Source organism: Drosophila suzukii, chromosome 4, assembly GCF_043229965.1.
Source record: "Drosophila suzukii chromosome 4, CBGP_Dsuzu_IsoJpt1.0, whole genome shotgun sequence".
NCBI lineage: Eukaryota > Metazoa > Arthropoda > Insecta > Diptera > Drosophilidae > Drosophila > Drosophila suzukii.
Genome location: NC_092083.1, coordinates 1798965 through 1814441, shown reverse-complemented (window position 1 = coordinate 1814441; position 15477 = coordinate 1798965). Strand labels below are relative to the sequence as shown.

The 15477-nt window shown below is 42.3% G+C and overlaps 1 protein-coding gene across 5 annotated transcripts in view; it reads left to right on the top strand.

Annotated features, from left to right (window-relative positions):
- The window catches only part of RhoGAP102A (Rho GTPase activating protein at 102A), a 47643-nt gene that overhangs the window by 14168 nt on the left and 17998 nt on the right, over positions 1-15477 (top strand). For all 5 annotated transcript variants that reach the window (XM_017088469.4, XM_065867395.2, XM_017088467.4 and 2 more), the window contains exons 4-5: positions 12521-12613; positions 12727-12875. In XM_017088469.4, the coding sequence (XP_016943958.2) occupies positions 12521-12613; positions 12727-12875 (242 nt within the window). The remainder of the gene's footprint in view (positions 1-12520; positions 12614-12726; positions 12876-15477) is intronic.

Here is a 15477-nt window from a genome sequence, read left to right as displayed (position 1 = left end):
ATTTCTAAAATACATGAATAAAAACATTCGCTGAACATTCCATTTTTTAAAATTTACTTTCTATGTGCACCAGCAGACTCTTTTAAATTGCTCCAATTGGTTTGTTTTCCGTTTGTCAACAAACCTAGTTTCGGTTGAACTCTGAAAACTTCGGTCACACTACAAAGAATACGATTTTTCTACTAGAGAACTAGACTTTATCATTTAGGCAGTTCAAATCTTGGTGTGACCATCCCTTTTTAGCGATTCTGAAAGGTATAAAGCGAATTGAATTTGTACAATTATGTACAATTGTTATTTGTACTTCGCACTTATGTACATATGCCTTTGCAGTTTTTTTGATTTTACTCTATTGTGTTCATATTGAACTACATTATCTACACTTAACTTACCTGTGAAAATATTGATGTAAAATTGGTGGTAGAAAACAGCAGGCTTGTCCAAAACACGTGGCACGAGCTTCTCTTTTCAGAATTAAAAATGCAACTAGCAAGAAATGCAAGGCACATGAAAAGCCGCGCTCTTCCTTGCATGATTCCTTTTGTCTTTATTATTAGATTGACAAGAGAACCGTACCGAAAAAAACGATCATAAAAAAACGACCATTGGCAACTTTCGGGTTTCATATTTGTTATTTACATTCGCAGCAAAATGAACCAGGATGAAGCTTTTTTAAATACAGCTAGAAAGCGTCGCAATGCAATGCACTTAGCTTTAAAAAAATGCGTTCTATAACTTTTTTTTCGGAATGCGTTCCCAAATTTCCGTTTACGCATGTATCTGGATGCACTATGTTCAAACACATCCAAGCGGCCCCGCGTTCTGTGTAAAAATATGCGATCTAGAAAAATGTATTGTTGAGTACGTTCCCGAACTTACGACTGGGCGCCAGCTCAAACCACACGACCGTTTACAAGTCGTGGCAGTCTTAAGTAAAAGTTAATCTTAATTTTTGTTTAATTTGGCCGTATAGTATGATTTTAGTATACGGTGTAGGAAATACCACATTCACAACACCATCGTTTTTAGTTTTCAATCCTTTTGCAACACTGATGTTGCTTATTTGTTATTTAAGCCTAGTACTCTCAGTTCCCGAACGTGCTGGTTGTGATTTCTATAGAGTAAAGGGTCTGTGCATATTTCACATTTAAACTGTATAGTTTTGAGCTTAGTGTGCTTGAAGTCTTCTTGAAGTGCCTGCGAATTCTCTGCTAACCGTTAAGGGCGATTCGATCTTCGAGTTGGGAAGCTATTCGGGACTCTACCCCAGGGAAATGTAACAGGGCTTCTCTTTTCACAATCAGGTGGAAAGATACAGTCAGAAATGCAAAGAAATCAAGCTATATACTGCCTTTGCGCAGCAGGTCATTCAGGGGTTTGACGATTCTGGAAAAATCTGGTACAAATCGGCGGTACCACGACGCTACTCCTAGGTATTGCCGGAGCTCTTTGACGGTCGATGGTGGTTTCAGTTCAGCGATGGCGGCTACCTTTTCTGGATCTGTTCCTATTCCCTCGCTAGTCACTCGATGTCCCAGGTACAGCAGTTCCTTCTTAAAGAATTGGCATTTTTCTGGATTCAGCCTCAGGTTCGCCTCCTTTAGACGCCGGAACACTTCTCTAAGGTTTCGTTTGTGTTCTTCCAGCGTGCGACCGATCACTATTATATCATCCTGGTAAGCGAATGCGTGAGGTGACATCTCGGGCACAATTACTTGGTCCAAAACTCGCTGAAACGTTTGCCTGGTACCGTGAACGCTGTATATTGCCTGCTACTCTCTTCCAGTGGGATCTGCCAGTATCCATCCTTCAGGTCCAAATTGCTGATGTACCGCGCTGATGTACCCTTAGTTGATCTAGGATGTAGCTTATGCGGGGCATTGGGTAGGGATCCTTCACTGACTTCGCGTTGATTTGTTTGAAGTCGATACACAGCCTCCACTTGCCTGTCTTCTTTTTCACCATCACGATGGGGGAGCTGTATGGGCTCTTTGAATGCTCTATGGACCCGATTTGGAGCAGCTCGTCCACCTTTGCGTTGATTTCCCCTTGGATTTTTGGGTTTTTGGGGTAGTATCTCTGCTTGATTGGCTTGTCATCCTTCATTTAGATCTGGTGTTCTGCCATATTCGATGTTCCCGTCATTGTGCTGAGGTCTGCCAGCTCTGCCTCAAGGAACGCTGTAGTATCGTCCAACTCGTTTACTTGTTGCACGACTGCTACTGATAGCTTCTCCTCGAGCCACCCATTGTGTCGGTTCCTGGCTGGTATTATTATCTCGTGTCCAGCACACCTTGTCTCGGTTCCGAATTGTTTCAGGAAGTTCCATCCCAACACAAATGGATCCACTACTCCGGGTAAAATCAACAGGCTCATGGTCACTTGTTTGTTGCCGAATTCGACCTCCACCTCGAGCTGCGCATTAATTCCGCCGCACCTTCCGTCTGCCAACCTAACTTGCCGTCTCGTCCTTGTAATCCTTCCTAGAGCAGCAATATTGTCCGCCATTTCTTAGCTAGCAAAGCTTGCCGTTGCTCCGGTGTCGATTGTGGCTTTGTAGCTGTTCCCACAAATCATCACAGCTGCGAACAACTGCTGCTCCTCCTCGATTAGCTTGCCCGTTAGTTTGGAGAGGTGGCATTATGCGATCACCGCTCGGCTCTCTGCGGCTGAGATCGGTGGCCATTTCCCGATCGTTGGCAGCAATCGACGCTCCTGACACCCACCTTGCCACAAATCTAGCAAAATAACAGCCGCTGGTTTCCCACCGCATTTCCGACAGATCTCCTGCGGGTCTGTGATATGGGTGGCATCTTGTGGCCTCTGTGTGTTGCTTGGTGGCCTCCACAAGGTATTGTTTGGCTGTCTCTGTTGCTGTGGGGGTGGTGTCCATTGGGCTCCGCGTGGTGCGTCTGTTGCCTGCCGTCGTCTGGCTTGGTGTGGTGGGTACCATTGGTCATTTCCTCGTGTGTCCTGGTTATCTGTCTCCTCGCATCTTCTGCATGTTACCTGCGTTGGTGACGCTGAGTTGGTCTTTGAGAACTTGTCCTCCTGTGCGAAAAGTTCCCGTTCCTTTTCAAGTTCTTCGTACTCATCGGCTAGGATCATTAGCATATCCAGGTCCGACACTTTGTATGCTCTTAAGAAAATCCGTAGGCTTGGGGTGCAGTTCTCTTTAATGACCCTTAACGTCTCTTTCGTAGAGTAGTTAAGTGGCCTCACCATCGTCTGCATGTCGATCATGTAGTCCTTGAACGACTCGCTGAAGCCTTGCTTCCGTTGCCGGACCTGGTCCGCTAGCCTGGTGAAGAAATCTCTTGGCAGAAAATAGGTGTGGAAGCTTTCTATAAACTCTGCCCAGATTCTCCATTGCTTGATGTTGGCGATGAACCATTTCAAAGCCCTTCCTTTAAGCAACTCCGACATCGCTCGAGAGATCATATCAAGGTCCAAGCCGTACGTGTTGGGACAATCACGTTGGACGCCAGATGTAACGAACTGATTTTGTTGTCTGCTCGCTACGAGATTCTTGCGGCTAGCTCAGAAGATTGTGTGTTCGTCCCACCAAATTTATATGACGTGACTGCCCCGTAGATCAGTGAGGAAACAAAGGGTTCAAATGGCAACAGTGGGATTTATTCTCGTGGTATTAGTACATCGGCTGTGTGGCTGGGCTGGCTTCGGTATCTCCTTGCTCCGGCTTCGCCGGCTGCTAGTGCTCCTCTTCCTGGCTTGTCGACGTGTTGACTCGACGTCCGCTGGCTCCTGTGTCTCGGGTCGCTCGTAGTTGCCGCCTCTGCTCGCTTGCCGATGCGCTGCCTCGGGGTCGCTTGTCGCGCCTTAGACTCGCAGAGAATTCGGCCTTGTGGGCTTAGGGAAGTGTCACCATTCTCAGACTAGGGTGAACAAGCTTTGCTCTCCAGGCTAACGCCTTTCGAGGCAAGACCTGTCCCTTGCTCTGTCCCGGACGGTCCCGCTAGGTTTTTGCTCAGATCGCGCTGACAGTCATTGCTTCCGCCAGGAAGCTGCCTAGCAGTTCACTTTGCTTTACGCCTAGCGCAGACGAACGTTCCACCCGGCTTCACCCTAATGCTTGACGTCCGCGACGCTCCTGCGTTCCCCAATGAGCTCCGCGCGACGATGGTAACGTGGCTGCCGGAGATGTCTGCTGGCGTCGCTGCCGATGTCCTCTGCGCTGTCTCCTGACCAGTAGCTCGGTGTTCTGGCACTCGGGGAGTTGGGCGGTTGCTGTTCGGGAACTTCGTCGGTAATCGCAGGGCTCTCCAAGCGAACGCCTCTTGAAACCGTAAATCGATCCACCGCTCGTCCGCCACGCCAGGTCCTGCTTGGTCGGGCAAGGTACGCTGGGTCTCAGACAACTTTCCGCCCCAAGCTGACGGTTCTTCGTCGTAGGATTCTTTTGCTTGTCTCTGAAAGACCCGCCGGGCGACTCGCCAGGGTGTGGTCGTGACAAAGTTGGAAAACAAACTCCTTGACTTAGCCGTGTGATACCTTCCGGAACTCAGCCACTTGTGTCTCAATTCGGAGATTCCTGATGTCCCAAACCCGAACGTCTCGACGTGGCGATCTTGCTCCTTGTGTGCTTCCCACGGCGCTGCTTCCGACGACTCGCTTGGTTGTGGCTCCCTCGTAGATTACTTGCTTGACTGACTGTTCACTTGGTACTTTAACTGATCTTGAAGGTTTGACTCCTCGTGATCGACTGATCCAGCTGCCAGCGCTCTGCGGCCTTATATAGGGCCTCCGGGAACCGTTATTTCCCTTTTGCGCACGGCCCGCTGGATCTCTCCACTCCGGGTCCAAGGTCCGTGCCTCCTGGCTGACCCACTTGTCCTTCACGTACCGCTTCCAACCGATGCTTGTGGCACGCCTGTGTGCCGCTCCTCTGCCGAGATGTGGCACTTCTTCTCCCGGTCCAACGTTCACGGGAGTGTTTAAAGTCCGGTGGAGTTCCGTTATCCGCTTTTGCACTCGGCACTCTTGCCTTGCCCGCGAAGTCTCCATTCTCTCTCGTTCTCCATCCTTGGTCTCCAAACTCTCTCGCTCTCCAAACTCTCTCGTTCTCCCTCCAAGTCTCCAAACTTTTTCGTTCTCCGTCCAAGTCTCCAAACTCTCTCGTTCTCCATCCAAGTCTCCAAACTCTCCTCGCCGCGCCGTTACTACGCGAATTCGCCTCGTATCTGGTGAGCGGCCAGCCATTTGCTGCTGCTTCTATTTGTGAGGAGTTATTCAACTCCTCACACAACACTCAACCTTCATCGAAAAAAGCGTGGCGCTATCCTTCAAGCCTAAAATTTAATCAAGCTCAAAGTGCTCTCAAAACTATTAATGGTATCATCAAGAACAGAATCACATCGCTAATAGAGCAAAATGACAGTCTCCCTATAAAATCATGAGCGTATAGAAAACAGATCTGCTGGAATGTGTCTTATGTGTCTGTTTGTTAGTATTCCTTGATATCATGGATGCTTATAATGCTGTGTGTCTGAAAACTCTAGATCTCCTACTCAGACTTAAACGAATTCCTCACATTTATACTAACTGGATCATAAATTTCTTATCAAAACGGGTTCTTGTCTTTGGAAATTGCAGAGAAGAGGTTTGTGGTGGTATACCTCAGGGTAGCTGTCTATCTCCCCTTTTGTTAAATATCTACTCAAAAAGACTTCATCAAAGTAATGACAACAGTACAAAGATCTTTCAGTTTGCGGATGACTTTGTTATAATGGTCAGTCATAAGGTTGAAAGCCAAGCACTAACATTATGAATGAAAGGATTCTTAATTTCCACCTCCTGTGTCAGGATATTAACCTCAGTTTAAATCCAGTCAAGTAAGCAGCTATGCTGATGAAAGCAGGAAAAGAAAAAGTAATTAACCTGTCTCTTAATAACATCAGAATTGAGCAAGTTTTTGGCATACAATTTCTTCGTAGAATTCTTAATTCAAATATGTCAAACACTGACCATGACAGAAATGAAAGTGGAAATCGACTGATGCAAATGGCTACTACCATTAAAGCGGGACTTCGTCCTAAAGTGGCAGTAAATATTGACAAAAGCTTTATTCGTTCAAAGCAGGAACACAGCATATCATCTTTTTCCAACTTAAATGAGACCTCAAACAAACTGATGAGTAGAGCATAGCTCTCAAATCTGGGAAGATGTGTGGGTGCTAACCCCAGTACTCCAAATCATCTTATCTATGCCTAGCAGGGGAATTACCTCCGATTTTTAGATCGCAAAATTTTATAACCAAAGAAATGTTTATGGTCATGACAATAAACCCTGATTCCTATAGTTTAGCAACGTTACTAGTAAAATACTCTAGCTAATAGATGTTACATGTACTTTTAAGATATTTTTGATGATACAAGACCATCATCATCATATCAGTTCTCAAACAAACTATAACTAATTGGGATAACCTTCATCCACAGTAAAAAAAAGGCATGACAATACAACATATGCGCAATGAACACCTTGCATCAATCAGTCTTCATGTTAATCTTGACTTCCTAATTCTTGTTACGGTTGCCTCAATCTCGGATGAGATGGTGATATAACATAATGTACAAATCTGACAACAATATGTCGTCGCTTTTTGCAGAACTTACTGTGACAAAACTTTGCCTGGAATACGCCTGTGATAAAAAGAATGAACATCTAGTTATATACACTGATAGTTTGGGCTCTCCAAGCTCCCTCAGGAAAAAAAATCAAAATTCCATCTGTGTAGCGACATACACAACTTGCTCTCTTGGCAAGAGCTCAAACTTGCCAAAATAATCTGGAGACCGGCTCATTCAGGTGTTAAAGTGAACGAGGTAGCTGACAGAGTGGCAAAACAAGCCTCAACAGATAGTCGAACAATAACGATAAACTACAATAGTTCTGAAGCGCTCAGAGAAATTAAAAAATAGTTTTTTCTGACTGGAATGATCACTACAAGGAGCTATTTTGATCTAAAGGATCCCTTTTCGCAGATATTTCCAAATGTAGAAGAGACTCCATGGCGCTCTCATTTAAAATGGGATGCTTATACCATCAAGCTGAATCTTTTTACTATTGGAGTTAATCCTACCTATATCTTTCAAACCTGTAACAAAATTGATGACTCCAATCATGCTATATTTGAATGCTTCAAATATACCACCCAAAGAAGAAGATTTAAAATTTTTAATCGCTTTGCCAATCTCTAAGAATTACTACTAACTAAAGAATTGCTATTTTTCAGAGAGGAAGCAGCCTTTATCAAGCAGATCAACATTGAGCTTTAATTCTCTGCAAGTTTGTTTTGTCTGAATTATAATAGGCCCTGGAGGCTACACATAACCAACCAGCGCGTTCCCCGTCCTAGTCCCCCTTCCCTTACCCCTGACCCTGTCCTGGCCCCCAACCCCCCAACCCTGCACATTTCCTGACTACTCTGGTCAAACCCTGGGAACGCTGCTAGGATATTCTACCTTAATGTCTCTACGTCACGTCGTGTGACCGATTTCATTGTACCTGACCGCATCTATTATCGGCCAAGAAATTCAATAAGCCCAAAAAAAGCCTAGTACTCAGATCAGCTAAGAGTTTTACTAGTCGAAAATCTTATTTATTGTAGTGTGACCAAAGTTTTCAAAGATAACTCGCAATGCCTTTAGCGATGGCCTTGAACGAAAAATCTGAGCAATTTAAAAAAGACGAGTTCTAACATGGGCCTTAAAGGAATGGGAACCGAATTCGGAACGGGTTGTTCCGCTGATGCTGCAGGAAGTTGCCCAGCACCGTGGCAATAGCCGGTATAGAAGCCAGCGTGTCTTCCAGCTCCGCTTAAGCTCTCCTAAAAGTACATTATTAGTATATTAGTACAACCTAATCAAATTATTTTGGCCGGAACTTACATTTTTTTCGTCGACACCTCCAACGCGATTCCCATGTAGGGCGCGAAGTCCCACTCGTCGTGCTCCTTCCCAATAGGCTTCTCGATTGGATTATCTCTAGCACTTCCACTATTCTGCGTATTTGTCCTGTTGTGGTATAGCTTCCTGTGCGTAAAGTCCCACAATACTGGGCAACAGCTCGGATTGGGCGTCCTTAATCATTTGCACTGACCTCCTGCAAACGTTTTTGAGTTTTTTCTTCTATTTTTAATTGTTGTGTCCACTCCGCTTCTGCACGAACACACCGAAAACTTAAATTTCTTATTCTTTGCGCGGCGGCTAACGGCGTTCAATTGAACTCACTCACGAAATCTGTTTTTTCTGGTATTTACTTAGCTTATCTGAGCACTGCGGTGAAAAACCGATCCGACGAAAAGCGTTAGCCCCCGGTTTGCCTCTTGCTCTACCCTATGGTTATCTTGCGGCTTTCGTCGTTGTGAGTACTAGGCTTTAACGGGAAAAATTTAAAAGGCATTTGATGAAACAAATAAAATGTGCTGAACAAATCTAACTTAGGGGAATACATACTGATTAATTATTATTGCACCAGAGGGAAATTAAAAAAAAATCGTTTTTGGGCAAGTCTTACAGAAATTGTAAAAAAAATTGCAGAGTTTAAACAAATATTGTAATTTATTGTGAAATATGCCGAAACCACAAAAATCACTCCAAAACCATATCAGGAATTAATTGAGTTTAATTTAGTGGCATAAATAAACCCATGACCAGGTATAGGATATAGCCGATCTGTTCGCGACATTATCAGTCCGGATTTCCGGCGATGCTGCCGGCGACATTGCTAGTTAGAATAAATTTTCGAATGTGTTTGTAAAATCGTTTGACCGATGATTGTGTTTGAATTCCGTTTGATATTTGTCAATTAATAAGTCTATTTTTATCACCACACATTGCGGGGTGACCATTAGTTGGTTCCGAAATATTGCTCACAATCCTTTAAAGATTACGTTTACGATTTGTCACTTTTTTCGGCCCCACAAAAACCGAACCGTCCTAATATGTATACTATATAGGTTCGGACATGCTTCCTTTTACCTTTTTCACGTCAAAAGTGTGTTAAATTTCTGGAGAAAGTGTCGAGCGGCAGTTTTCTCCAGATGTATAATACCAAACGTACTCCACTTATGAAATGTTTACCTAGCAGCTCATGGAACAAACCCAACAGGGCTCCTTCAAAAGTTCTTAAACTCCAACAGCAGTTTCCCAAATCTCCACGTCTTATGGCTGTCGGCTCCCTCCCATAAACACAGAGCTTTTCTCTAAAGAATATCTTCGCTGGCCGACTTTCCGGGACCTTTTTACAGTGATATACATAAACAATTCGAGTCTATAACTTACGGTCAGCATGGATAAGCCCAACAGAGCGTTTCGAAAATAAGCGCCTGCAGGTGAATAGTAACCTGAAAACTCTCTTCAATGTGGAATCCATAGCACAGGAGTCTGGAGCAGCCTTACAGAAACTTCAACGCTCTATTTAAGGTTGCCCAACCTCCTCAAAATTTTCCGGCAATAATATTGAGATTTGGGGCCCTATCATGGTTTATATGTGCTTGTCGAAACTCCCAAAGCTCGCGCTCCCATCTCCCAAAATAAAGACGAGCTTGATTTCTTTTTGACTGAGCGCCATCGAACCCTTAAGGCCGTCCAGTCTTAAGACACATACCGGATGGCAGAAGTTCCAAAATTAAATTCGTTTACGACTAGGATCGTTTCAGTACTAAAAGCCTCCGATCTGTTTTCAAGGAAGGACTACCCCGTGAGTATATGTCCATGCTTCCTCAAAATGACGGTAAATAATCGTTCAGCCTATATCCAAGGAAAACAGTTGTGCTCCAAGCAAGCAACCATCGATACCGGGATTGTACAAGCGGTCACAACTGTTTCACTTGCAAGGATCGGCATAACACGTTGTTGCATCGAAACAGCGGTCCTACTACTATGCCGAATCCATCCGACCCTCCAAGGCCAGTATCCGCCTCAAATCCACACACAAATTCGTCATATTCAGAGCAAGTTTTCAAAACACTTAATCCTTCTAAAATATCTGCTCTGTATACCGTACAAAATGTCCCTCCTACAAATAATCCATCCGAACATTGGGTTCCATTTCCCGCCTTGAATGGCAGACGAATTCGAGGTCATCACTGCCACAAGTGTGGAAAGGGACACTGTCATACATCGTGCTCCTGAGCCTATTATCCTGACAATTTTGCAACAGGTTTCTCGCAGGGGGGAATGTTGCCCACGTCGTGCAACAAACCGAAAATGATCCCGTGTTTTTTCGTACAATTTCTGCATGGGCTTCCTACCATTTTTGCGGTCATGCCACTCTTTCCAACAAATATAATATACCCATGAACTCTACTAGTAACGGGTATTATAAGCAGTACTTTATAAAAATGTCTCAGTTGTTATACCCGTTACTCGTAGAGTAAAAGGGTATACTAGATTCGTCGGAAAGTATGTAACAGGCAGAAGGAAGCGTTTCCGACCCCATAAAGTATATATATTCTTGATCAGGATCACTAGCCGAGTCGATCTAGCCATGTCCGTCTGTCCGTCTGTCCGGATGAACGCTGAGATCTCGGAAACTATGAGAGCTAGGCTATTGAGATTTGGCGTGCAGATTCCTGAGCTTCTTACGCAGCGCAAGTTTGTTTCAGTAGACTGCCACGCCCACTCTAACGCCCACAAACCGCCCAAAACTGTGGCTCCTACAGTTTTGATGCTAGAATAAAAATTTTAACTGAAATGTAATGTTCTCATCAATACCTATCGATTGACCTAAAAAAAAGTTTGCCACGCCCACTTTAACGCCCACAAACCGCGAAAACCTGTGACGCCCACAATTTTTATGCTAGATAAAAAATTTTAACTGAAATGTATTCGTCTCGTCATTACCTATCGATTGACTCAAAAAAAAGTTTGCCACGCCCACTTTAACGCCCACAAACCGCAAAAACCTGTGACGCCCACAATTTTCATGCTAGATAAAAAATTGTAACTGAAATGTATTGGTCTCGTCGATACCTATCGATTGATCCAAAAAAAATTTTCCACGCCCACTCTAACGCCCATAACGCTTAAATCTGTATACCGCCGGTAGGTGGCGCATTTTAATCTCGCTTTGCTGCTTGCATATCTCCATTTAGCTGAGTAACGGGTATCTGATAGTCGAGGTACTCGACTATAGCGTTCTTCCTTGTTTTGACTTGGATTCATTCGTATGGATTAAAAAAAGTTATGTTCGCGGCTATTAAAGGAAGTTTTTTAAAGAAAAAGCTGTACTTTTTATTTTGTAATATAACAATCAATAAGGTAGAACGTTATAGTCGAGTACCTCGACTATCAGATACCCGTTACTCAGCTAAAGGGACCAAAGGGAAATAGAGATATGCAAGCAGCAAGGCGAGATTGAAATACGCCACCTACCCGCGATCTCAATATATGGTTATGTGGGCGGTAGACAGATTTAAGCGTTATGGGCGTTAGAGTGGACGTGGCAACCTTTTTTTTTGGGTTAATCAATAGGTATTGACGAAAGTAATACATTTCAATTATAATTGTTATATAGCATGTGGGCGCCACAGACTTGGGCGGCTTGTGGGCGTTATAGTGGGCGTGGCATATTCACGTAACAAACTTGCACTGCCTACAAGGCTACGGAATCTAAATCTGAAATCCCAATTCTCTTTCTGAGATATCCGCGTTCATATTTCATACGATTTTTTTAGTTTGTGGGCGATATGTGAGCGTTAAAGTGAACGCGGCAAAATTTTTTTTGGTCAGTCGACAGGTGTTGATGAGAACAATACATTTCAGTTAAAATTTGTATTTGTTAGTGGGTTATTAATTTGTGGGCCTTAGAGTGGCGTGGCACCCTGCTGAAACCAACTTGCGCTGCGCAAGAAGCTCAGGAATCTGCATGACAAATCCCAATGCCTAGCTCTTATAGTTTCCGAGATCTCAGCGTTCATACGGACGGACGGACAGACGGACAGACAGACGGACATGGCTAGATCGACTCGGCTAGTGATCCTGATCAAGAATATATATACTGTATGGGATCGGAAACGCTTCGTTCGGCCTGTTACATATATTCCGACGAATCTAGTATGCCCTTATACTCTACGAGTAACGAGTATAAATATGTCTTTTCCAAATTTTGTAAAAATCTAATTAGCGGTGTATTTTCATTATTTTTAAAAATTATAAACATTTTTGGCATGTGAAAATGTGATTTTTATATGAATTTTTTTAGACTTTTTTTAGAACCCAAACATTTTTACAGCTAACGACCTTTACCTAAGCACCAAACTTAAAACTTTAACGCATTTATCCGAAAATGATTTTACTCCTCTTACGATTTTGAGACAACTATTTTGCTACTTATACTTATAAAAGGAACAGGTTAAATCTGGTTTCGGTAAATATTTTAAGAATGCCAAAATTGTAGGCACGTTTTTGGAGTTAACCTGTTATTAACCAATAAATAAAACATATAATTGTAACAATCATGGCTATAAAGTTGTTCTTGTTTATTCAAATTTTAGATTTAAAGAAAATATCTAAAAAACGACGTATCGCAGCTAAAAAAAAATCGTTGACCACGAGCTTTTTTGATATTGGAAAGAAAGATGACCAAAGTAAGTTTAAACTTATCAGTCGGTAGTAAAGTGTACGTTACCTTAGTATTAAGTACACATTAAACTTAAAATTAATATTCTTACGACATAATCAAAACTTTCTATATATCAAGATGGTCGCATTGTATTGTTTGGAACTTCATTGGAATGTTGCCTAACGAGAGACAGAGAAGGAAGCGCTAATATAGAGGACCGATCGGACCATTCAGTTTTTCGGGGAAGCGGCAGTAACCCAGGAAGTGTTATGAAGCTAAACGACAATGTAAGTTCTGCATGCAAGAGAATTTGTTTCTCCATATTTGTGTAGTAAATTTATTGCAATCATAATACAGGCCAACTGAAATTTTGTCCAGGCATTTTCTTTTCAGCATTTTTTTTCGACTAGTTAAGCATTAGTTGCCACTACACCTGTAGTCCGTCAGCTCTGGTATTTGTGGTGTAATTAATTAAATACAAGAAAGGAAGCTAACTTCGGCACCCGAAATTCCGATACCCTTGTAGGTCGTTCCTATGGCAGCATTGTATGTACAGAGCTCACCGATTTGTTTCTTATCAGTTTACTACCTTATGTGTTTGCCGAATTCGAAATATAACGGTCTTCGTATGATTTTGACATTGATTATTCGATCGTTCCTTTAACAGTCATCCGATTTTGTTTAAATTTTATTTGATATTCTGAAATATTAAAAGAATGATTTTCCCATGAGTAGAAGTTAATATGTTAAAAGCAAGGAAGAACGCTATAGTCGAGTACCTCCACTATCAGATACCCGATACAGATGCAGATCGACTCACCTAGTGATGTTGATCAAGAATGTGTATACTTTATGAGGTCGGAAACGTCTCGTTCACTGCGTTGCAAATTTCTGACTGAAATCATTATACCCTCTGAAAGGGTATACAAATCACATACGTTACAAATTTGGCTATGTTGTTTCTAGCCCCTTCGAAAAGCTGTTATCTACGCAATACAAAAGCAAAAGATACTACTGCTTAAAAAATATGACAAACAATTTTAAAAAATCCAAAATAGTTCACAGAATCCGGATGAACAGCTCAAAAATAGATCGAAAAGGAACATGTTTTTGTTTAATTTTTAACGCTGTTTACAAGCTACGTAAAAGCGTTTGAAATTGTTTTGACCAGTCTCAAAGACACATGAAAATAACAAACACAAAGTTGTGACTTTATTAAAATAACCAGACTGCAAATACCAGGGCTGGCTGATTATATGTGCAGTGGCATCTTTTTTTTCGCGAGGGATGCCACGGCCACGCCTCCCGCTCAACCGACCGAGGGGCGCTGCCGAGTGTCGTGCGGCACGAATTCGCGAGATTTAGACGCGTAGAAAAATAAAGATATAGTTCGAGGAAAAAAGTATGATCATTTTAAGAGAGGCAGAGAGTCCGATTTTGAGATAATAGGAAAAAGTCTATAATAGTCAGAACATAAAACTCTGAAAGGTTCATGTAAGTCATAGTTAGATCTACAATGATTTGAAATTAGGGGAATGTAATTTCTTGTTAAACTGCATGGAGCAGAAAAGTTTAGCTGGCTAACCAAGTCGGGGCTACCAATTTCGCCTCGGATAAGGTTGTAAATAAAGACAGTTCGTTCTGCGGTTGGCTAGGAAGGGGTAAGTTAACCAGGAGTAATCTACTAGAATAAGAAGTTAAAATCAGGTTTGCATCCCACTTTAGGCGCCTTAAATAGCGAAATGTTCTTCTGTACAGATTCAATACAATTAACATGAATTCCTTATTGGGGACTCCAGACCGAAGATCCATACTCAAGTATCAAATGGACAAGGGAAATAAATAAGGTCTTTGTAATATAAGGATCATCAAATTCCATTGACCTTTTAATAAAGCCAAGCGCACCCCTACCTTTATTCACCGTGGGCGAAATATGATCAGAAAATTTTAGTCTTGGGTCCAATAGAACGCCAAGATCGTTTACTAGAGTTATTCTGTCCAATAAGCCAGCACTAGTGTATGTCGCATATTGAGGATTGACTCGACAAAAAGTCATTACCATACACTTAGAGAGATTTAAATCCTCTAATTTGTCAGAGCACCATGATTGAAAATTGTTCAGGTCGGATTGTAGGTTGGACTGGCAAGAAGTATCCTTGTACTGCAGGCATAATTTAAAATCATCTGCGTACATTAATACAAGAGAATGAGTTATAACTGAGGAAAGGACATTTATAAATAAAGTAAAAAATGGCGGCCCTAGGTGGCTCCCTTGTGGGACACCGGAGGTAACGTGGAGTATGCAAGAGAGGGAATTTTTAAATTACTATTTGTGTTCTGCAATCTTTAACAAGAAGAACGTGATTAACAGAGTCAAATGCTTTACTAAAATCACTGTAAATATGGTCTGTTTGAAGTTGTTTTTTAAATCGCTTTATCATAAATGATGTATGTTCCAAAGGGATAGTGGTAGTTGATCCACGTTTCATAAACCCGTGTTGACACGGAGTGGGGAGTAAAAATATTTTTAAAGAGCTTTGGGATCGCTGAAAATTTCGAGATACTCCTATAATTGCATGCTTCCACTTTGCTACCCTTCTTGTGGAAAGAAATTATAAACGATTCCTTACACATATTGAGAAATTGTGAAGATTTTAAAGATATAGTAAATAATTTGAGAAAGGAAGAATAAGCACGCAGCCAGGAATTCCATCAGGACCAGGTGAATATACAGGCTTGCCACGTTGAAGATCAACAGGCAAAGAGCTTTAATTTAATGTGGGGCAAAATATTAAATTCGACCTGGATACAGTGTACGAATAAGGCTGTGGAAAATGAGATAAAGTGGAATATGTGGTTTGAAAAAACTTGACAAAGAGATCGGCTACG